The sequence below is a fragment of the Elgaria multicarinata genome, chromosome 10 (assembly GCF_023053635.1).
Source record: "Elgaria multicarinata webbii isolate HBS135686 ecotype San Diego chromosome 10, rElgMul1.1.pri, whole genome shotgun sequence".
NCBI lineage: Eukaryota > Metazoa > Chordata > Lepidosauria > Squamata > Anguidae > Elgaria > Elgaria multicarinata.
The window spans coordinates 94251470-94276726 of NC_086180.1; the positions used below are offsets into that span (position 1 = coordinate 94251470).

The 25257-nt window shown below is 45.2% G+C and overlaps 1 protein-coding gene across 2 annotated transcripts in view; it reads left to right on the forward strand.

Annotated features, from left to right (window-relative positions):
• HTT (huntingtin) overlaps window positions 1-25257 on the forward strand; it is a 454111-nt gene that overhangs the window by 182134 nt on the left and 246720 nt on the right. For both annotated transcript variants that reach the window (XM_063135886.1, XM_063135887.1), the window contains exons 23-26: window positions 1148-1268; window positions 1547-1623; window positions 20873-21024; window positions 24989-25191. In XM_063135886.1, the coding sequence (XP_062991956.1) occupies window positions 1148-1268; window positions 1547-1623; window positions 20873-21024; window positions 24989-25191 (553 nt within the window). The remainder of the gene's footprint in view (window positions 1-1147; window positions 1269-1546; window positions 1624-20872; window positions 21025-24988; window positions 25192-25257) is intronic.

Below are 25257 nucleotides of genomic sequence, written 5' to 3' on the forward strand. Positions count from 1 at the left end.
CAGCTCATTCTGCCAGGACGATGGCAACATCTGTGGCTTTCAACAGGGGTGTTCCACTTCGGGACGTTTGCAGGGCCGCAACCTGGTCCACCCCGTCCACATTTGTAAAGCATTACAGCTTAGACACTCGTTCCAGACAGGACTGTTCATTTGGAAGGATGGTGCTTTCAGAAGTTTTGAAATAATAAACCAGCCTACCTCCAAGGTATGTCAGCTTGCTACTCGCCCATATGTGTGATGCATAGAGACCACGATGAAGAAATGCAGGTTGCTTACCTGTAACTGTAGTTCTTCGAGTGGTCATCTATGCATTCACACAACCTTCCCACCGTCCCCACTTGGTGGTGTGAAACTTACAAATGACACAGTTAAATGTACAAATTGACTTTATTTAGTATACACTCATGTTTATGGGGGCACAATGTTGGACTCCTGTAAACTGAGGTAAGGGCGGGAACCCCAGGGACATGCGCAGTAGCATGGGGGAGGGGTTCCCGCCAAAAACGTTTCCCTAAGCTATGGAAGGTTCTGGTTCAGGTCTCCGCGCAGGCGCAGAGCCCATATGTGTGAATGCATAGATGACCACTTGAAGAACTACAGTTATAGGTAAGCAACCTGCATTTCTACTTGGTTGGGCAAAGAAATGCAGCAAGCTGTTAAGGGAGGAGCAGAGCAATCTGTCCCTCTATTAGCAGCTCACTTGGCTTTAGTGCTGGGTGGGGGGAAAGCGACTTCTCTTACTCCTCGCCCAGCACAGGAAAGTAATGAGCTTGCCGGAGCAGGGACAGAGTGATCTCACACTCATGGGCCTAGTGGTTCCCCACCCCTACTCTAGTGTGACACTTTAAATAGCTTTTGAACATAGGCAAAGCATAAACCAGGAAATTGCATCTTAGAGATAATGTGGGGTGTAAAGATAATGTAGATGATGCTTCACAAACTATATTTGAGTTTTATTAATTTAAAAATTTTGTATTTGTGTTTTAACCTGTTGGTTGTTTTATGATGGTTTTAATTTTTGTGAACCGCCCAGAGAGCTTCGGCTATTGGGCGGTATAAAAATGTAATAAATAAATAAATAAAAAGGTACTGTTCAACTTTTGTAGATAAACATAATGTATCACTAGATATATCAATTTTGTTCCAGAACATACAGAGGATATAACATTCTGCAAACTTCAACAGATGTCACAATAGAAAATAACCTTTCTAGGGTTATTGCAGCAGTTTCCCATGCCCTGACAACATCATCAACAAGATCTCTAACCGTACGTTTTTCAAATGTGTCCATGACTTAAGTAGTTGCCAATTGTTTTTTTTAATACATTAAGACTGCAATCCTATACATACTTACTTGGCAGTAAGTACCATTGAACTCAGTGGGAATTACTTTTGAGTAATGCATAGGATTGTACTATGGTATTTTTTACCCTTGCTATGAACATACAATTTCTATCTCAAGTATGTAAAGAATGCTAGTGTGCTGTGTCCTGTTCCATATTTCCCATGTTACTGATAGCAATGTATTTTCTGTTTGCGTTTCCAGTTTGGTTGCTGCGAAGCTTTGTGCCTTTTGTCCACATCATTCCCAGTTTGCACCTGGAATGTAGGATGGCACTGCAGGTATGTTTCTTTCTCCAGTATACAAGCTTCTAGAGCACATGTTTACAAAAACAGGGGACACTGATTCAGGTATCAAAAGTTCTGCTCTAGCTTACTTGCCATTGAACCTTATTGAGAAGAGAAAATCAAAGTTAGTGTGATAGGCTGCATTATTAAGGTCTGGAACTTTTGTTAATTTAAAAATATGGTTTAATTCATTTATGTTTAAAAGTGTGAGGAGCAAGCACCTTTCCCAGTGAAGATGAGTGTGAGATATTTGGGAATTGGGTGTGATAATTTTCTTTTTGTTGAGTGACATTTTCTATAGCTGCATTTTTTGGGGTGTGTGTGTAATAGTTTAGTCAATCACACACTTGATTCTTTAAGACATTTTTGAACAACTAAATTCTATACCTTTCCTTAGCTGTTTACCTCGTAGGAACTGTACCTACTGATACTGCTTCCTTTCTCTACTGTGAGAAGTAAAGCATTATTCGAGTGGATCATCTTAAATTTCTGTGGCAAGTTTAAGACTAGTTTCATAATGTCATAATACAGGTTTGAAAACTTAGAAATTTAAAAGTGAAGCCATAGCTTCAGATTATTAGGTGGAGTAATTTTCTTTTCATAGAAATGTTTTACTTTTTCTCTGAGAGGAAAAGAATGACAACACCCCACTAGCTTTTTAGGCTATTAAGAAACTTGCCTCTGCTATTAAAAATATCTCCCAAAATTTAAAAGAGGTACTTTACCTGATATAAGTGCCATTATTTGCGATAATCCCTTTAGATACGATGAGCATGTAAATCAAAGTAAATGCAGAGATTATATTTCTTGTTCTATTTCAGTTAGGTATTTATACAGATGGAAAGCCTTATCAAGGTATAGAAACAATACTTTGCTGATGAACTGAAAGGAGTGTGGGCCTATCTTCACCACAAAGCTGGCTGGCTGTTTAGATAATGGGCGTTGCGATAATATTGATACAAGGAAGACACTATTTAACTCCTTGCTCATTGTCCCTGTTAGTGGAGACAGAAGGGAATTTTTTCATCCTTCAGGATATCCTCTCCCATCTGGTCTGCAGGCGGTGACAGCTGAAGATTGACTCAATGTGAGATATCCCAGTCTCCCTTGCTGGGAGCTGGGAAACGAGGTATCAGCTTAGCTTCTTAGGACTTGCTGATTCTGTTTGTGTTTCCTCTATATATTTTTCCTTTTAAATTTTTTTCTCTTGATCCTTTCCCCTTCACAACACTGGTAATGGGGTGGGGGAGCGTGGAGGGGAGGGGATTGCACTATGGGTATACTATCTAGAGAGTCTTTATTTCTAGGGGCAGAAGATGCGCTTCCACATCCTTACTTGACCCCTCTCTTTGTCCTCTGTCCTCATTCCTGCGTTCCTTTCTCCACACTAGGCTGGAGCAGTGAAGTAAGAGAGATGGAGTCTCCACACTTCTTGTGAGTTTTTCTAGGCACAGCTCAGGCACCACTAATCTCATTTGTAGTGGGGCCTGAGAGTACGATCCCTCTCCCTCTCTTCCCACAGGAACTCAGCTCTGAAGTACTGGAGAAATTAAACAACATGCATCACACAGTTCCTTTTTCTGTCAAAGGCCCCCAGTATACATTGAACTATTCCAGCCATTCCCAAAGTGACACTGGCAGACCCTGGTCTCTGCAATGTAAGCCAGGTACCACTCACCCCACAAGGGTTGCTGACCCATGCTCTCATTCCAAATCCTGAAGATCAACCAGTTTTAGATCTAGTGAATCTAAGTCATACAAGTCCTGATACAGTGAAGTTCAGATTGTTCAGATTTCCTTCTGCCATGCCACTCCTTGCAGGCACAGGTCCAGATCCTTTAGGAAGAAAGCCCTTTAGATTGCCACTCTTCTCTCCTCCTAACAACTATAGAAAAGGCAGGATCCCACATCTCCACAAAACTACCATGCAAGATTAAATGTAGGCAGAAAAAACGTCCCTTAAATTGCTCTGTGATATCAGAGAATTTCTCTTAGGAAGTGGGTGAGCTGGAATAACCCAGGAGTCAAGGTGAGGAAGCAAGCCTTGAACTCCATGAAGCCACCCCAGCTGCAGCCTTTGAAGTAGCCCCACCCCTCTGGAAGGATGCAAAGGGCTGAAGCCGTCCTGCTGCCAGAGGAAGAACATCCAAGCTGAGTGTAGCCATACATGTACTCTGGATTTTAGGAAAGCTGATTTTAATAAACGCAGAACTATGATAAGTAACGTCCCATTGCAGGTGACCCTAATGAGAAAAGGGGTGCAAGATGGCTGGGAGTATTTAAAAAAGGAAATCTTAAAGGCATAGTTACAAACAATTCTAACAAGGAAAAAAGATAGAAGACAACAGAAGACACCAGTGTGGCTTAGAGATGACCTGAAAACAAAAAAAAGGATACATATAGGAAGTAGAAGGAAGGTCAGGCTACAAAAGAAGAGTATAGACAGGTAGCACAGAAGTGCCGAAATGACATCAGGAAAGCTAAAGCTGAGAATGAGCAGAGATTAGCGAGGGATGCTAAAAGAAACAAAAAGGCTTTCTTCATATATGTGAATAGTAAAAGACAGAGGAAAGAAATGGTGGTTCAACTACTTAATGAGGATGGCAAATTGGTAACAGATGTCAAAGAAAAGGCTGAAGTGCTCAATTCCTACTTTGGCTCAAAAAGTAGGTCATAGACTTCCAAAAGCAGGTCTATGACCCCACTGGAAAAAGTGAAACACAAGTTGAGGGAGCAGGATTGCAGTTTGAGATTGAAAAACAAATGGTCAGGGAACACCTAATTTCTCTGAACGAGTTCAAATCTCCAGGGCCTGATGAACTGCATCCTAGAGTAATGAAGGAGCTAGCAGAAGAACTCTCAGAATCACTGTCTATTATCTTCGCAAAATCATGGAAAACGGGTGAGGTGCCGGACAACTGGAGGAGGGCTGAACCTGGGAACTACAGTCTGACATCCATCCTTGGGAAATTTTTGGAGCAGATTATAAAGAAGTCAATCTGTAAGCACCTTGAAAACAATGCAGTGATTACTAGAATCCAACATGGATTTGTCAAGAACAAATCCTGTCAGACTAATCTGATCTCATTTTTTGATTGGGTAACCTCCCTTGTGGACTGTGGGAATGTTGTGGATGTCATATATCGACTTCAGCAAAGCTTTTGACAAAGTGCCCCATGATATTCTGATTAACAAACTAGCTAAAAGTGGGCTAGATGGAACAATTATTAGGTGGATTCACAGTTGGCTACAGAATCGCACTCAAAGAGTGCTTATCAACTGTACATTCTCAAATTAGGGGGAGTTAATGAGTGGTGTACCACAGGGCTCAGTCCTGGGTCCAGTGCTCTTCATCATTTTTATTAATGATTTGGACGAGGAGGTACCGGGAACTCTGAACAAATTTACAGATGACACCAAATTGGGTGGGATAGCTAATACCCTGGAAGACAGAAACAAACTTCAAAGTGATCTTGATAGGCTGGAGTGCTGGGCTGAAAACAACAGAATGAAATTGAATAGGGATAAATGCCAAGTTCTACACCTAAGAAAAAGAAACCAAATGCACAGTTACAAAATGGGGATACTTGGCTCAGCAATACTACAAATGAGAAGGATCTTGGAATTGTTGTAGATCACAAGCTGAATATGAGCCAACAGTGTGATGTGGCTGAAAAAAAGCAAATGCTGTTTTGGGCTGCATTAATAGAAGTATTGCTTCCAAATCACATGAAGTACTGGTTCCCCTCTATTCAGCCCTGGTTAGGCCTCATCTTGAGTATTGTGTCTGGGCACCACACTTCAAGAAGGATGCATACAAGCATATTCAGAGGAGGGCAACCAGGATGATCAGGGGTCTGGAAACAAACTCTATGAAGAGAGACTGAAAGAAATGGGCATATTTAGCCTGGAGAAGAGAAGACTGAGGGGAGACATGATAGCACTCTTCAAATACTTGAAAGGTTGTCACACAGAGGAGGGCCGGGATCTCTTCTCGATCTTCCCAGAGCACAGGACACGGAATAACGGGCTCAAGTTACAGGAAGCCTGATTCCAGCTGGACATCAGGAAAAAAATCCTGACTGTTAGAGCAGTATGATAATGGAACCAGTGACCTAGAGAGGGTGTGGGCTCTCCCACACTAGAGGCATTCAAGAGGCAGCTGGACAGCCATCTGTCAGGTATGCTTTAAGGTAGATTTCTGCAATGTGCAGGGAGTTGGACTCGATGGCCTTATGGGCCCCTTCCAACTCTACTATTCTATGATTCTAAAGAAAAGGCGATAGTGGTGTCCATTACTGCCCCTCCTCCCAATGGCACTGAAGTGGCTCGTCTGTCTACAACCGACGAAAATACAGACCTTTACATGGCATCCAGAGCTCCCTTTTCTCCATCCTTGGGATAATTTTCCTCAGCAGGGCTCAGAGTAAGATGCTTTGGTGCTGGCAGTGACACAGCCCTAGCTGGCCTGGATGAAGGGAGTTTGGGAGGAGGAAGGGGAGAAGTGGGGGTGGGGGGAGTCTGAGTCTGGGCTTAAATAGGAGCCCAGTTTTTGCTACATCTTCTCCCAGGCAGTTAGCCAGAAGGAACCTGATGGCAGATGAAGAATTATCTGATGAGGAAGAAGCAGACATGGCTGAGAAATTGGGGTATTTGTTTTCAGCATGGTCTTCCCCTCGGGAGTTCCAGGGGTTCACAAACCACTCAGTAGGAACTGGGGCATCATCCTCTAGGCCCACTGTGGTTTTCTGCCAAAACCCTGTCAATCCCCAATGGCCAGCAGCGGGAGTCGGCTTCTCTGGATCCTAAAATAGTTATAGAGTTCCTCCAAGTATGTCAATAAATTTTCTCCTTCTTGTTCTTTAAGTCCTCTTATCTTGATATTACATCTTCTACTCCTGTTATCCATTTCTTCTAATCTCTCTTCTATTAATTGTGCACATATCAAACACTTATTGTGTGCATGAGTCTAATGTCTAATTCATTCTTTTCTAATCTTTCTTCTTTGTGGTCTCTGTGCATCACACTGATGGGCTCTGCGCCTGCGCGGAGACCAGCCGGGAAACTTCCATAGCCTAGAGTTTTGGCGGGAACCCCTCCCCCTCCCTTATATATACCAGGGGTTTCCGCCCTAATCCCTCAGTTCTTTGTTGACCGCCATTGTGGTAGACCAACTTAGGACTTCTCTGCTTCAGCAGCGCTTAGAGTTTAAAATAACATTCTATTCTATTCTGCCTTTTCTATTTTCTCATACTTCTCTCTTTCAATTTGCATTTTTTCTTTATTCCCTGGACATTTATTTTGCGATCTCTGATCGCGTGGCCTTGGCGCATGGCCGTCAAGGCACCTTTCCGTAAGTGTGTCCATTGTGGGAGCAAACTCCCCCCCCTCCGACGGACACTCTCTCTGTGTTTTATGTCTTGGTGAAGGCCATATCGTAGATATGTACCACCATTGTATGGCCTTCACCAGACAAACTAGAAAACATTGCGCAGATCATCTACGTTCACTCCTTTGGGATAAGGCCCTCCGAACCGTGGACGCTTGGCTGCGATCCACTTCTTTAACACAGGAGGCATGAACGAGAATAGAAGACCTTCCGTTCGATGGCCTAGGACTATTCCATGCTACCACAGACGATACCATGGATTCCGTGCAAAAGGCACGCACTACCGCTAGAAAAATGGGTCTAACACAGGCACCACAACCATTCAAGCAACGCCCCTGGTACCGACAGCAGTATCAACCGACTACACGATTTCGTCCTGTCCGCACCTTTCGTCAGCAACAACAACCACAACAGGGAAAAAGACAATACAATACAGGAAAATACCAGTCCTACCGCAAACGTCAGGAACCTCTTAAGAAACAGCGACTTTGACTCTCACCTCGAGGTCCGAACCAAACACTCCTTTTCCTTCAATGGCCATCTCTCAAACTATCTGCACACGTGGGAAGCCATCACCACCGACAGGTGGGTTTTCACCATCGTAGAGTCAGGCTACATGATCGAATTCTACAATCCCCCTCCTTTTTCGGGAATAAAGGTGACCAAACCATCACCAACACTCACGCAAGAAGTACAAACCCTACTAGAAAAGGGCGCCATTCGCCCCCTTCACCATCACGAAATAGACACAGGGTTCTATTCAAAATATTTCACTGTCCCGAAAAAGGATGGGGGTCTCAGACCGATCTTAGACCTCAGAAACGTCAACAAATTCATCATGACTCAGAAGTTCAGGATGGTCACCCCTGGCACAAATAACCCCATTACTAGCCAAAGGAGACTGGTTCGTCACCATAGACCTCAGAGACGCATATTTCCATATCTCTGTAAGACAGGACAGCCAACAATACCTATGTTTTGCCATAGGAAACCAATTATTTCAGTTCCTAGTGCTCCCTTTCAGATTGGCAACGGCACCACGCGTCTCTACCAAATGCATGACCGTGGTATGCGCACACTTAAGAGTACAAGGAATACAAGTCTACCCATATATAGACGATTGGCTCTTGGTAGCAAAGACGTACCACCAACTCCAACAACATCTCAATATCACCCTACAACTCCTGGAGAATCTTGGACTATGCGTAAATACAGAAAAGTCCATCCTTCAGCCCACTCACACCATTCGCTTTATCGGTATAGACATCGACACCATCACTGGCCAGGCATACCTCCCGGAACAGAGGGCTCGAAGCCTCGCAGCTCTAGCAAAGAAACTCCGATGTCGACAATCAACTACTGCTCATACGGTTCAAAAACTACTAGGATATATGTCAGCAACAACCGCTGTGGTGCAATTTGCGAGACTCCACATGAGAAAATTACAAAACTGGTTCCTAAGGGCATACGACAACCAACGAGACGACCAACACCTCATCCTTCGGATACCTACAAAAGTAAAACGATCCCTAAACTGGTGTCCGGGAAAGCTGCCAATAGACCAGCTAATTGAACGGAGATACAGACGTGGGCACCGTGCCCAGACAAACTCCAAGAATTCAGCCACAAACTCAGCAACACACGATGGAATTTGTCTTTATCTGTGCTATGAAATAACACAGTTAACTCTTTAATGTCAGAGTATAAGACGTTTTAAACATAAGCAAAGTCCAGTTCAGTTCCAAAAGTCAAGGGCTTACGAGAGGTAGAGAGAGTCCAAAAAGCAATCCAGAGGTCCAGGGATAGGAGCAGGTCACAAATTCCAAGCCGGTCCAAAGTTCAATCAGGATACAAGGTCAACACAAGCCGAAACAGGAATCAAGAGCTTTCGCCAGGATGCTCAGTTAATCTCTGGCAAGATCCTGTTGCTTCCCAGCTCTCTAAATACCCCTCCCTGGCAGCTACAGGTGTTCCCTATTGAGTTGGCGTCTAGTATAAATATGCAGAGATCTGCGCCGGGCCTCCTTTTCCGCCCTATGATGTCTAAACAACTGTGCAGGTAAGTTTGTTGTTTCTCCCTCTGTGTCTTCTGAATTGGCCAAGCTCCCTGCTGGTTTAATCACCGGCACGCTGGTACTTGGCTCTGCTTCCCCTTCATTCTCTGAGTTGGCCCCACTCCCAGCTGGCACCAGTTCAGCAGCCGTGACACTAGCCTCTGCCTGTAAAGGTTCTGTTTCCTCCTCCTCTGAGTCCATCCCCAGCAACTCCTCAGAGGGCCTAACACTACACCCCCCCCAGAGTCTCCTCCCGCCACACCAGGAGGACCCGGTTTTGCAGGGTACTGCTTGTGAAAGGCCTGGACGAGGATGGGAGCATGCACGTCCCCCGCATTCTCCCAGGAGCGCTCCTACCCCAGCCAGTCAATTAAATACTGGAGTCGACCCCGATGTTGACGGGAATCCAACACCTGCGCTACCTCAAACTCCTCTTCACCATCCACCATGACCGGACCAGGAGGAGCAGTAGCACTAGCGTCGGGTCGGACCCCTGTAGCTGGCACCAACAACGAGCGATGAAATACAGGATGGATCCTTAATGTTCGAGGCAGCTGCAACCTAAACGCCACAGGATTGACCTGTGCCGTGACTGGGTATGGACCAATAAAACGGGGGTCCAATTTTCGACATGGTCGTTGAAGAGGAAGATGCCGGGTGGACAGCCACACCTGATCCCCGACCTTTAGGGCCGGCCCCTCTTGTCTCTTTCGATCCGCCCCCAATTTGTAAGCTTCCTTGGCCACCTGCAATTGCTCCTGCAACAGAGACTGCGCGGCCTGCAACTCCCGCAACCACTGATCCACTGTGGGGACTGCCGTAGAGGGCAGAACCGCTGGAAACCACCGTGGATAAAATCCCCCTGTTGCAAAAAATGGAGTCTGTTGTGTTGAGGTGTGCACTGAGTTGTTATACACAAACTGTGCCAAAGGGAGCAACTCGGCCCAATCATCTTGTTGATAATTAGTATAACACCGTAGGTATTGCTCCAGGGTAGCATTGGTGCGTTCTGTCTGACCATCCGTCTGCAGATGGTACGCCGATGACATGTGTGCTGTAATGTCCAAAACTTGCAACAACGACTTCCAAAAACGGGCCGTAAACTGCGCACCACGATCTGAAACAATCCCCTCTGGCAGCCCATGCAACCGGAAGACCTGATGGACAAATAAGTGAACCGTCTCCTTTGCCGTAGGCAAGCCTGCACATGGAACAAAATGGGCCATCTTTGAAAAAAGATCAACCACCAAAAGAATGGACCTATGCCCCGCAGATAGTGGCAGATCCGTAATGAAATCCATGGATATCACACGCCAGGGCCCCGCAGGAGTGGCTAAGGGATGCAATAAACCCACCGGCTTTCCCCTTGCAACCTTCGCCCGCCGGCACACTGGACAAGTCTGCACATAGTGTGCAACATCAGCATGAACCCTGGGCCACCAGAACTCCCTGGTGAGCAAATGCAGAGTCTTGTATACACCGAAATGTCCTGCCGGCCGACTATCATGGCACAACCGTAGCACCGTGTCCCGACAGGAACCAGCTGGCATGTACAGCCACCTTCGATGATATAAGAGCCCCTCACGCATGGTGAATGGTGTTGGAGCCCCCTCCTTTGCGTGGTCAACTACAAAAGCGTCCCGCCCCTGCAGCACACGAATCTGATCCAATAAAGTCGGGGGCAACGAGGCAGCTGCAAAATGTTCTGGGCGGAGGATCGTGGATCGCCTCTCCCCCTCTGGCTCTGCGGCGTATTCCGGCTTACGAGAGAGAGCATCCGCCTGCCGGTTCTGGGCGCGGGGTATATATTTCAACTTAAAATTGAACCGACTGAAAAACAACGACCACCGCTTCTGCCGTTGAGTCAACTTCCAAGAGCTTCGGCTATTGGGCGGTATAAAAATGTAATAAATAAATAAATAAATAAATAAATAAAATGCCGTCTGCAGGTACTCCAGATTATGGTGGTCGGTGCGTACCTCCACCGGATGTGCTGCTCCCCCCAACAAATGCCGCCAAACCTCGAAAGCGGCCTTCACAGCCAAAAGCTCCTTCTCCCAAATCATGTAATTTCGCTCTGGAGCTGTAAGCTGTCTGGAGAAAAAAGCACATGGCAATAATGCTGAGTCCATGTTGCCCACCTGCAGTAACACGGCCCCGACCGCGACGTCCGAGGCGTCCGTCTCCACCACAAATGGCGTGCGAAGATCTGGATGCTGCAGGATTGGGGCAGCTGTAAACCACTCCTGCAACCGCACAAATGCCTGCTGTGCCATGGAAGTCCAACGGAATGGGACCTTGCCCCTCAATAGCTGCGTGATGGGTGTCACCAGGGCCGCAAACTCCGGAATGAAGCGCCTGTAAAAATTAGCAAATCCCCAAAACCGCTGCACCTCCTTCCGGTTCCGAGGCGGTTGCCAAGAAAGAACCGCCTCTACCTTGGACCGATCCATCTCTACCCCCTTGGCAGAAATACGATACCCCAAAAAGTCCACCTCCTGCAAGTCAAAGGCACACTTGTCCAACTTGGCATACAGCCTATGCTCTCGTAGCCTCTGCAGGACCGCCCGGACATGAGCGTCATGTGCTGTCTGATTTGGGGAATAAATAAGAAAATCGTCCAAATAAATAATAACAAATCTGTCCAAATAATCTCTGAAAACGTCATTAACAAAATGCTGAAAAATAGCGGGAGCATCACAAAGCCCGAAGGACATGACGGTATACTCGTAATGACCATATCTGGTCAGAAAGGCCGTCTTCCATTCGTCCCCCTCCCTTACCCGCACCAAATTGTACGCCCCCCTGAGATCCAATTTGGTGAAACACTTGGCCCGCTGCAAGCGCTCTAACAGTTCTGGGATCAGCGGTAAGGGATACCGGTTACGCACTGTGATGCGATTTAGCCCCCTATAGTCATTGCATAAACGCAGCTCCCCCGACTTCTTACGGATAAAGAACACGGGGGCGCCCGCCGGCGACTTGGAAGGTCGAATAAAGCCTTTCCGTAGATTCTTCTCTAAAAAGTCCCGCAGTACTGCCAATTCCGGCTCAGAGAGAGAATAGAGATGCCCCGCTGGTATAGAGGCCCCAGGTACTAAATCAATAGCGCAGTCATATACCCTATGTGGTGGGAGTCTATCGGCTTCCTTCTCATCAAACATGTCTGCAAACTCACTGTATTTCGCCGGGAGGGTTACATAATCTGTGGCGGAGTCTTTGACCACGGCAGCCGGCACCCGCTCCAGCCAGCAGTGATCTTGGCAATATGGGGAAGCAAAAAGCACTTCCCGCCTCCCCCAAGAAATATGCGGATCATGCTGGGTCAACCACGGCATTCCCAAAACTACTGGAAAGTGCGGAACTGCCGTCACATAGAACCGCAACCGTTCCACATGCCCTTGGATTTCCAGCATAAGTAAAACTGTCTGGTGCGTCACTGGACCGGACTTCAAAAGCCGCCCATCAATAGTTTCCACCGACCTTGGCTCCGCCAATGGTTGTAACAAAATCTGCTGCTGGCGAGCAAAATCTGAGTCCATAAAGTTGCTAGATGCACCAGAATCAATCATGGCTCCCACGAAAAACACCTGGGCATGATCCACCCCAAGTGTGGCAGGCACCAGCAACGGGTCCTTACGGGGTTCCGATGGAGACAAGGAAGCACCTGCCCCGCCTTCTCCCAGACTAGCGAACCCTTCTATGCCTGGGATGACCCGTTTTCCGACGGGGAAGCCTTTCGTCCCTTGGCCGGGCAAGAACGAGCAAAATGCCCCCCAAGTCCACAGTACAAACATAAACCCTCCGCTCTCCTGCGTTGCTTCTCCATCATTGACAAGCGGGCCCGGGCGCCTCCAAGCTGCATGGGCTCCTCCCCCGTGCCAGGAGAAAAACCTGCCAAAGATGTTGATGTTGCTACTGGAACCGGTTCCCCACTCCCCAGAGACACTCCTCTCCGGGCCTGACGATGTGCCGTCAGCCAAGCGTCCATCCTGGTCGCCTGTTCGATGAGTAGGGCAAGCGATTCCGGAGGTGCTGATCGGGCCAACTCATCCAACACCCCATCTGACAACCCATAGCGGAATTGTGACTGGAGCGCACTGTCATTCCACTGCAAGTCTTGAGCTATGAGCCGAAAATTAGTGGCGTACTCTGCCACAGATCCCTTCCCCTGACGCAGGTCTCGAATGCGCTGCTCCGCTGTCTCAGCCTTGACGGGATCTCCCCAGGTAGCTGTCATCTCTTTTATGAAAATGTCCAAATTGTCCAGCAGGGGGCTATCCTGATTCAAATACGGTGTCACCCATTTGCTAGCAGACCCAGACAATAAGGAAACCATAAAAGCTACCTTTAGGGAATCATTCACAAAATCCTCCGGCCTGATCTTAAAATGCAGTTTGCAATTGGCAATGAAACTGTCCAGCATGCCCCTGTCACCAGCAAATTTCTCTGGTAATGCAGCAAAACATTTACTCTTTCGTGGAGGACGAGGACGAGGAGGCCTGCTGGCTGTTTGAGCAACTTGGGCGTGGAGCGTTGTAACTAATTGCGTCAGGTGTGCCACCTGCTCTGCTAACTGTTTTTGTTGTTCTAAGAAACCCTCCATGTCCAACTGCCGGTCCGTTTGGCCAAGGATTAATCTGTCCGGGAAAGCTGTCAATAGACCAGCTAATTGAATGGAGATACAGACGTGGGCAGCGTGCCCAGACAAACTCCAAGAATTCAGCCACAAACTCAGCAACACACGATGGAATTTGTCTTTATCTGTGCTATGAAATAACACAGTTAACTCTTTAATGTCAGAGTATAAGACGTTTTAAACATAAGCAAAGTCCAGTTCAGTTCCAAAAGTCAAGGGCTTACAAGAGGTAGAGAGAGTCCATCCCCAGCAACTCTTCAGAGGGCCTAACAACTGGTGGGAGAACCTAAACAACCTCACCCAAGGGCTCCCCTTCCAAGTACCAGCACCTACCAAAACTGTGGTAACAGATGCCTCCCTATCAGGCTGGGGAGCGCATTGCAGCCCCCTAAACATCCAAGCATGCTGGTCAAGAGCTGAAGCACTCAACCATATCAACTACTTGGAACTACTGGCGGTACAGAAAGCACTAAAAGCCTTTGTTACCATACTCCGAAACCAATACATCACGGTTGCATCAGACAACACAACAGTGGTGTTTTACCTAAACAAACAGGGAGGAACACGCTCATCCCGCCTTCTACACCTCACAATGAATATCTGGCAATGGTGCATCAGCAACCGCATATACCTCACATCGGTATATATAGCGGGTCGAGACAATATCCTAGCAGATCAGTTGACCCGCTCCTCATCCACGACGCACGAATGGACACTTCACCCCAACGTTTTATCAGACATATTCACAAAATGGGGAACACCAATAATAGACCTGTTTGCTACACACCACAACACTGCTTGTCAAAACTTTTGCAGCTGACCAGGGACCAGCCCAGGATCCCTCGGAGATGCTTTCGACATGAAGTGGGAAGGAACATTATTCTACCTTTTCCCACCGTTTCCCCTTATCGTCAGAGTCTTAGCGAAGATAGAACATGACAACATGAACTGCATCCTCATCACGCCCTGGTGGCCACGCCAACCTTGGTTCACCAGACTACTTCTCCTCTCAAGGAACGAATATCACCGACTTCCCCAATGACCAGACTTACTAACAATCCAACAGGGCAGAGTCAGGCATCCCAACTTGAACACCCTGGGACTCACAGCATGGAGGATCAAGCGGTAACCTCAGACACTCTTCCCGCTCCCATTCAAAACATTATATTACAGTCTAGAAAACCCAATACTAGAAGGTCGTACCTGGCAAAGTGGAAACGTTTCTCCAAATTTGCCTGCGAATCTAACTTCGACTCGTTACGCCCCTCGGTCACAGACATCCTACAATTTCTATTCACCTTACACCAGGACAGCCTTAAACCAAACTCCCTAAGGGTGTATTTAGCAGCAATCGCAGCTCACACCAACCGTCACAATAACCCACCTCTAACTACACATCCACTAGTTAAAGGTTTTCTGAAAGGATTAAAAAACACGATGGGCACATCGCAATCAATAGTTCCAACATGGAGTCTCTCAGTGGTTCTTCATTCCCTTACAAAACCTCTGTTCGAACCTCTAGCAACAGCTAATCTAAGACTCCTCTCCTTTAAGGTGGCATCTTTAATCGCAATAACATTGGCACGGAGAGCAGGAGAATTAGCTGCTTTAAGAATAGACCCACCTTATTTAGCTTTTCACAAAGACAAAGCAACTCTACGCCCAGATGTGACTTTCCTACCAAAAGTGGTGTCGGATTTTCATTTGGGACAAGATATCATTTTACCCTCCTTTTTCCAATCACCGACATCACCACTAGAGTGTACCATGCACACCCTAGACGTGTGTCGAGCTTTAGCTTTCTACAAAGCCAGAACGAAACCATTCCAAAAGTCACCCAGACTATTCATTTCCTACGCTGGAAAGTCTAAAGGATTACCCATCTCATCTCAAAGAATTGCTGCTTGGGTTGTCCAAACGATTAAGCTGGCTTATGAGATTGCTCATCTACCTGTACCTGTACAAGTTAAAGCCCATTCGACGAGAGCAGTCGCAACCTCGGTCGCCTTCGGGAAAGGGGTTTCATTACCCTCTCTCTGTAAAGCAGCCACCTGGGCCAAGCCATCCACGTTCATAAGACATTATCGTCTCGATGTTCGTGCCAGAGAGGACTGCACCTTCGGCCGAGTCGTCCTGTCTGAGATCCTTCACTAACGACACCGACTCTCCTCCAAGGTAGGTCAGCTTGCTAATCGCCCATCAGTGTGATGCACAGAGACCACGAAGAAGAAAGTCAGGTTGCTTACCTGTAACTGTAGTTCTTCGAGTGGTCATCTGTGCATTCACACAACCCACCCTCCAACCCCTCTCGGGTCGTTTATATACGTATGTACTTTCCTCTATACTTTAGGGATAATTATTATACTGTCGATACCGACGTTCTTTCTATATACTCCTTGCTCAATATCGCATTCTGTCAAGGCCAGGTCACTCCCAGGTACACCGGTACTGTGATAGCTCGTTGACTTACACTATCCTGTCAACACCATGCATCTCTCGGTTAAGTAGGCCACAATGTTGGTCTCCTAGAAACTGAGAGATTAGGGCGGGAACTCCTGGTATATATAAGGGAGGGGGAGGGGTTCCCGCCAAAACTCTAGGCTATGGAAGTTTCCCAGCTGGTCTCCGCGCAGGCGCAGAGCCCATCAGTGTGAATGCACAGATGACCACTCGAAGAACTACAGTTACAGGTAAGCAACCTGACTTTCTAAAACGTCTTTCTGATTAATCTGTATACTTTCTAGCTTAGCAGATTGCTGTTTGATTGTTTCTTTAGTCTCTTCAAGGCCTATGATACTTTTTTATTTTTTTAACTTCTATTTCTTTCTTTTGGTTTCATCTATCTTAGCTATTAATTTCTCTTCAAATTTGGTGAACTGAGCTTCCAGTATTTGTTTAAGTACTTCCATTACTATGCTGTCTGCCTCAAGGTGTTGTTTTTGTTTTTTATAATTTCTTGTATTCATATTCACATTACTTATATTTGTTTTATATATTTTTTTAATTTACTAAGAAAAAAAGGAAGATAATAAAAAAGAAAAAATAAGTGAAGGAGATTAATTCATTCTACTCTTCAAGAACTGAGCGATTACTATGTTAATGTATTGTTATCAGCATTCAGTGCTTTTTTATAACAAGGGACTAGATAGAGACTCGGAGAACAGAAATTGTTGAAACAGAAAGTGGCTTAAGTCATTCATTCAGCTATAATAGCAGTGGAAGCTATCTTGGAAGACTGGGAAATGATTGTTATTTCTGTTTAGTCTAAACAAGACCGTTGGTCATTTACCCATAAAACGGATTTCTTTGTAAACAGTACATCAGGTGGTGTCTTAGGCGCCACCTAGTGGTCGAGACAAAATCACTGCTCCAATTAAAGCTTTTAACCTTCCTTCCCTCCTTTATCACTCAGTTTCCGATGACAAGCATAGAAAGGACTAGAATCAGTGAGAACAGTGAAAATACAAATTAGAAAAACAGGACACCTCACACCCTCTGCAAAAAAGGCTTGGAAAGAAAAAAAGCGTAACAAAATTAGGAAAATTTACTCCATCATCATAAAGCGGCTTAACAGGAATCTGAGTCTTGGGTATGACCCTGATGTACTGTTTTACATGCATAAAGAAATCCCTTTTACGGGTAAGTGACCAACGGTCTTTTCTCTTGTGCATGTAAACAGTACACCAGGTAGGACATGCAAAAGCTTGACCCTTGCAGGGTGGGATTCAAAAAAGTAGCAGCTGATTATTGTCTGGGAAGGATGTGCTGTAGGACATGCCTTCCAAAAGCTGCCTCCACAGAGGCATATAGATTAATGTTTAACAAAGGTGTTAGGATTCACCCAGGTAGCTGCCCTACAAATCTCATGCAGTGGAGCATTAAAGGAAAATGCTGCTGAGGTCACAGCTGCTCTCGTAGAATGGGCAAAAATCTTGGTAGGTGGAGACAACTAAAGCAGGAATAGGCTGCAGAAATACATGCCTTTAGCCATCTACTCATAGTGGCATTAGAAACCTTCTGTACCAAGGAGGCAGGATGAAATAACACAAAACAGGGAATCTGACTGACGAAAAGGTTTAGTTCTGCTTATATAAACCTTCAAGGCTCTATTGACCTCAAGGGAATGCCATGCCTTCTCTAAGGTGTGCACAGGGGAAGGACAAAAGGTGGTGGACTGGAGGTGACTTTAAAAAAGCTCTGCGCAGGAACTGTTTCAGAAAAGGATGAGAGCCCATGGACTTCTCTTGGTATTTTGACAGAAGAGTAGATAGTGTGGAAACCTGGTGCTTGAGCGTATTAGGCTTGAGTCCCATAGCCAAACCATCTTGCAGAACTGCTAAAACGTCAGAGATGCTGGCTTTCTGAGCTGAAAACCTTTTCTTAGCACACCAGCTGGAAAAAACATCTTCTACGTACTCTGGTACATTCTACGGGTGGATGGTCTCCATGAAGCCAGGGGAGAGGCCTGCCTTGGCAAAACGTTTCTGTTCAATTTCCAAACATGTAACTGAAGCCATGCAGGATCTGGGTGAAGATGTCCCTGAGACAAAAAAAAAAAAAATCGTCCCACAGAGGGAGAGGCCAAGGAGGAGGAGCTGGCAAATTGATCAGGAAACCAGGGTCTCCACAGCCAAAATGGAGCCACTCGAATTATCCTTGCTTTTTCCTCCTTCACCTTCCACAGAACCCTGGAGAGAAGAGGGAGCGGTGGAAAAGCATAGAGAAGTCCAGTGGGCCATGGAGAAGACAGGGCATCTGTCATCTCTATTGCTAGAGATGTGTAACAAGAGAAGAACCTGCTGACCTGGTGATTTGTTTCTGACGCAAACAGGTCCACCTGAACCATCCCGAAATGGGAGACTACATCCTCGTAGACTTCTGGATGAAGCATCCATTCTCCTTGTTTTAGCTCCTTTCTGCTTAACCAGTCAGCCTGGGTATTCTCTCCCCCACTTAGGTATTCTGCATATATGGAATCTAGATGATGTTCTGCTCAGAGAAGAAGAGAGTCCACTTCTGCTTGGAGGTCCTGAGACTTGGTTCCTCCCTGATGGTTGATGTGTGCTTTTGCTGTGATGTCTGTCCAGAGGAGAACTGACCGGAGGGGAAGTACTTGTGCAAAGTGTTGTACCACCAGCCTGGCTGCCCAGAGTTCCAGTAGGTTGATAGAATCATCCTCCCCTTGCTCAGAGCTCCCCATCCAGACAGACTGGTGTCTGATGTAATCACTGTTTTGGGGGGTTCCTGGAGGGGGACCCCTCTCTGTAAAACGAGGCAGAGGAGCCACCAGTGGAAAGAAGATCAAACCCTCTTGGACAGATGAATGTGCAAGTGATGTCTCGATGCTATGCCACTTTAGAAAGGAAGAAGAGCCCATTGCAAGGGATGAGAATGAAGTCTTGTCCAGGGAGTTACCTGGAATGTTGACACACTGAGGCCCCAAACCTTCACTAGAAGCATGAGGGTGACTGATTTCTTGTGGTAAATCGATTTTATAAGGACCAGGTAGTTCTTGGACCTGAATCTTCTTTCCTTTTGTTTTATGCTTACACGCAGAGAAGAGCCAGCATAGACTGGTATGAGAAGAGTTCTCAGAATGGCAAGATCTAGGCCATCTGAAGCACTATTTGTGTCTTTTCATGAGAAAATTTGATTGTCAAAAAAGGTGTCCAAGGTTATTCTTTTAAGATGGTTTAGGGCCTATAGTCTTTTGGTATATGGAGCACTGAATAAGACTCAACTGCACGGGATCATGGAACAATAATTATGGGGTGCTACTGTTTCTGTTGTGTTCTGGAGTAATTGCCCTTTGGATGAGTTTTGCAGGGCACCCTGATGGGTATGTACATTTAAGAGACATTGGAAGGTAGAAATGTTGGCATCTGCACTTGTTCCATTTGGAATAAGGGGGTTCTTCTCTAGTAAGGACTCCTGGTCCAGAATGCAGATAGATAATGGTATTCTATATCCTAAAGAATACCTTCCTGTCTCCATAGGGGAAAGGGAATTTGTAAACCATTAAATTCCTGTTTTTGAGGGAAGGAGGTGGGCATACTACCCACTCCCTTCTGATCAGGATGGGATTGAATTGTCCTTATCTATGATAGACACATGGGGAAGTAGGACTTCCAGAATTTTTCTGTAGTTCAGCCTCTCCCAGCCTGGTGCCCTTCAGATATTTTGAACTACAACTTGCAGCGTTCCTGATCATTGGCCATGCTGGCTGTGGCTGATGAGAGTTGAAATCCAAAACATCTGGAGGACACCAGCTTGGAGAAGGTTAATTTTACTAATTAAGCTCTGGTTAATTGCTATTTCTGCTGCTTCTTGTGTCTTTTCACTCTGTTTTCTGCCACATTGCTGTATTAGTTGCTTTTTGCTTTACCTCCTGTTTGGAATTTAGCATTACTCCTTTTGCCAGTCAATTGTGGGTGATTGAGAGCCCTCCCCATGAAGGAGTTAATCATCAGCTGACCCTGCCGCCTGTCTATATGGGAGGGGATATAGAATGCCCTCCTGTTTCCTTCAAGGACATGAATTTCTGGTAAGAAAATTTCCTTTGTCTATCACTGGACAACAGATTAATGCTAAAGATGATTAATGCTAAAGAAGATCAAATTTCCAAATGCCACAAGGATCATCTTTAGAGTTAGGACCATGTTTAGCATTCAGAGAGCAACACCAAGACATACATTATGTTCATAGGAAGGGACCAGATCATCTTTTTTTAATCAGGATTAATTGAATGGTGCTTGATGAACCTCCATCCATCAGAACTGAGCATGTGACAGAATTCTGTAATGGCTTTCAGCAGACTATGCTCAGGCTGAAGGGTTCTTCTGCTGTAAAGCTAGTTCACATGTTCGTCTCTGTGCAGATGCAATGCAGCTTCATGGAAGCTGAACACTGTATTGTCAGTATAAAACACACACAGTGAGGTAGGTGGTAAGGGTGCCTCAATACGCATTGCTTGTTGAGCACAATTATAATGACAAAAGGGAGTTCATTTTGAAGTAATTGTTATTTTACCCCGAGTGAGTGTTAAGAGTGCTGGATGTTTCACTTCCGAATTTAGTATGAACTATATGCTGTGTTGTATGTGTTGTGCATTACCATTTGCATCTCCTCTTGTGGAAATTGACTTTATAATTCAACTTCCAGTGTTTCCCTACTGGGTTCTACAGAAGACTCTCAAAAGAGTAGCACTATTGGAATGGCTGGTTTGGTTCTGTCCCTTCTTTCATCAGCTTGGTTCCCACTAGATCTGTCAGCCCATCAAGATGTTTTGATACTGGCTGGAAACTTGCTTGCAGGTAAGAGAAAAGTTCAACACTCATTATTTAATGTTAAACAGCAGTTTTATTTATTTATTAATAAATTTATATACCGCCCCATAGCCGAAGCTCTCTGGGCGGTTTACAAAAGTTACTGCCACCACTACAAGTTTATATCTATCTCTATCTTAACTCATGCCCTCCTTTTTTCTGTGCACTGGTGAGGTCTCATTTAAATTGTTTCCTTGAAGACAATTTGGAAACATAGGAAGCTGCCTTCTACTAAGTCAGTCCATTGGTCCATCTAGCCCAATATTGTTGACACTGACTGGCAGCAGTGGCTCTCCAGGGTTTCAGGCAGGATTCTTTCCTTGCCCTATTTGGAGAAGCCACCTGGGATTGAACCTGGGACCTTCTGCATGCAAAGCACTTGCTGTGGCCCCTCTCCATGAATATTCTACACTATTCTGTAATAATTATTTTAAATTGTATGTTCGTGTGTATGTTCTATGGAGCAATCCTATGGGCCCTAGATAGAGTCTGGGGAGCCTTAAGATAATTCCGATTCCTGGATCTGAGATCAAAGACGGCGCTCTGACTATGGATCCAGGGATCTGCACCCCCTGCAAAAGCGACCTCAGAGAGAGGGGGAAAGGAGATAAGCCAGTGGGTGGGAAGGGGACTATGGCCCTATCTGGACAGGGATAACCTAGCTTCAGTCATTCATGCTCTGGTAACCTCAAAATTAGGTTACTGCAATGGCCTCTACATGGAGCAGCCTTTGAAGGTGTTTCGGAAGCTGCAGTTTGTGCAAAATGCAGCCGCCAGATTGATAACGAACCAGAAGGTTTGAACATATAACACCGATTCTGGCCCTCTTTCATTGGGTGCCTATACGTTTCCGAGCCCAATTCAAGGTGCTGGTTTTGACCTATAAAGCCTTACATGGTTTGGGACCACAATACCTGATGGAACGCCTCTCCCGACATGAACCTACCAGTACACTGCACTCAACATCTAAGGTCCTCCTCTGAGTGCCTACTCCGAGGTAAGCTCAAAGGATGGCAGCCTTTTCAGTGGTGGCCCCCCAATTATGGTATGATCTCCCTGATGAGGCTCGCCTGGGACCAGGTAAAGACTTCCTTTTCTCCTAGGCGTTTAACAACATATGCTAAGGTTTTTTTTTAATGGACCCCAGAACTGTTGTTGTTTAAATGGATACTGTTGTTTTATACTTTGGCTATAGGGCGGTATATAAATTTAATAAATAAATAAAATATATCAACATGGTTATTAACTAGGACCTGATGTATGGATTGTATCATGCCAATTATACAACAGTTATCCTGGCTACCTGTCCATTTTCAAGCACAATTGAGTGTTGTTTTTAAACTATAAAATTATAAATGGCTTTGGAGCAAGATACCTAAACATTTGCCTGCTCTTATATGAAGTTGCTCAGTTATTGAGATCAGCCTTGGAAACCCTGCCTTTTCTCCCACCATAGAATCATAGAACAGTAGAGTTGGAAGGGACCTATAAGACCATCGAGTCCAACCCCCTGCTCAATGCAGAAATCCACCCTAAAGCATACCTCTTGAATGCCTCTAGAGTGGGAGAGCCCACAACCTCCCTAGGTAACTGGTTCCATTGTCATACTCCTCTAACAGTCAGAAAGTTTTTCCTCATCTCCTGCCGGAATCTGGCTTCCTGTAACTTGAGCCCGTTATTCCGTGTCCTGCACTCTGGGAGGATCCAGAAGAGATCCTGGCCCTCCTCTGTGTGACAACCTTTTAAGTATTTGAAGAGTGCTCTCATGTCTCCCCTCAATCTTCCCTTCTCCAGGCTAAACATGCCCAGTTCTTTCAGTCTCTCTTCATAGGGCTTTGTTTCCAGACCCCTGATCATCTTGGTTGCCCTCCTCTGAACACGCTCCAGCTTGACTGCATCCTTCTTGAATTGTGGAGCCCATTTGAAGCACAGTGTGTGGTAACCAGAGAAAGGGCCTTTTCAGTTGTGGCACGCCGCCTTGAGAGCTTCCTTCCCAGAAATGCTCACTTGGTGTTTTCTGACTCCCAATTTTTAAACATCATCAGCAAGAAAATTCCTCTCCCCCCACTTAAATTATACTACTGAAATGAAGAGAGCTTGGGGTACCCATGAGTGAATTTTTGTGTGGAATGGCCATTTAGTTCTAGTACTCAAAACAGGTTTTTAGTCTCAAAATTCTTTCATTCTTCTTTGTGCTCTCTGTGTATCACACATATGAGTTCCGAACATGCGCAGAGTCTTTGTCAGAACCTTCTAGAGCTTTGATTTTAGGCAAGAAGCCTGCCCTCCCTCCCTCCTGTGCTCCTGTCTTTCCCCTCAGTTCCTCTTGGACTACTAGCAACATCATTGAAAGCTTTTGTCTGACTAGCAAATGAGCTGAGTTTGTTTTCTGTCTCAGCCTTTTCTTCCTATCTTTCCTTTTGTTCTTTTTATGCTTTCAGTTTACCTTTTCCAGAGCATACTGCTTCCTTTGCAGCCCCTCTCAGCAGCCTGTGGCACTTAGGATCCCATTCCGTAAGTGTGTGGACTATGGCAGAAAACTACCTCCAAAAGATGGTCACTACCTCTGCTCTTCGGCTTTGGTGAAGGGCTTGTAATAGAATCCTGCGCACAAGCATTTACCAAACAAGCATGAAGGAATTGATATTTCTGACTTTGTGCAGTGCTATGAGAATGCAGCTTGGAGAGGCAACTCCCTTGAAAGAAACTGCCAGCACAGTTTTGTGGAAGAATACTTCACTGTGGACACTTATCAGCCAGCCTTTCTAAACAGTCCCTGAAGAAGGATTGTCACCATCCGAAACGTTGGGCTATCCATGATTTTTTTAAAAAACTTTTTTAACAAGGAAAAAAAAAGATCTTCTCACCAGCACCAGAGCTAGTCTCTCCCTCTTTTTGACCACTGCTTGAGCTATTATTATTTTTACTAGATGGACTCCTAGTTTAATCCTATATTCCTTCTTTTATGTAGGATTATGATATTTAGGATAATTCATAGTGGTTTTAAATTAAGTTTCTGGGATTCCCTCCAAAGGGCACCCCCAATACTATACTTTTAGCATCAGGGAGATGCTCCCAGGCTTTTTAATGCTGTTAATTATTATATTTTTGTCATCTGCCGAACGAACAAACAAAACAAGAGAGCCATGAAGTTGGGGGAGTGGGGCATCATTTAGGTAGGATGCTTTAGGGTGGATTCCTGCATTGAGCAGGGGGTTGGACTCGATGGCCTTGTAGGCCCCTTCCAACTCTGCTATTCTATGATTCTATGATATTTTGGGCATACAAATTGTATTGAGAATCCTATGCTCTAAGCTAAACGTGGGGGAAAATCATTGTGGGGCACTTAAAGGAGTTGAATAGAGACTGAATTTGTCATGTAGAGCAACATTTAGGATCTGTGAGCTCCTGGTGGACTTCTCCACTTGTGTTTTAGGGCCATTTTCCAAATGTTTCTCATGCTCTTTTTGGTCTGTGTGAGAGAGTGATTTGTAAAACATCATACACATACAACTGGAAATGAAATAGTTTGGCCTTATTTGTTGCTAAATCTGTTATGTACTAGTAACCTCATTGTTAAAATCTGACAGTAGATTTGTGGTCATTGCCACATGAGCTTTGTGGCATACTAATGACAGCACTGTAATTTGTAAACTCTTATTTATTGGCATAGTGAATATTAGGAGCAGCCCATTGAAATGATGTTAGTGCTGAACTTTGTATTTTCAGTTGTATGTGTTCATTAGCCTTTCTCTGCCAGCAGGGTTTTATCCTAGTTTTCAGAAAGTATTACATTTCTGTATATCATTGCAGTTTCAGAGAGAAGGCCTGCTTTAAAGTGTCTATGTGCTTGCACAGATTTTACTTGCTTTGTAATTGTGTTTATATTTAATATTGTCATTATTCTGTTGAATGTAAACTATTCTTAAAAGTACGTTTGTTGTGATTTCAGCCAGTGCTTCAAAATCTTTGAAAAACCCCTGGACTAATGAGGACGATGCTAATGTTGGTGCTGCTAAGCAGGAGGAGCCTTGGCCAGCTCTAGCAGACAGAACCCTTGTGGCTCTGGTAGAGCAATTTTTTTCCCATTTGCTGAAGGTCGTTAATATTTGTGCTCATGTACTGGATGATATTGTTCCTGGCCCTACAATAAAGGTATGCCATTGTCTTTTTATAACATTGCTAACATATTCCTAAACACTAAACAGCATGATAACTTTG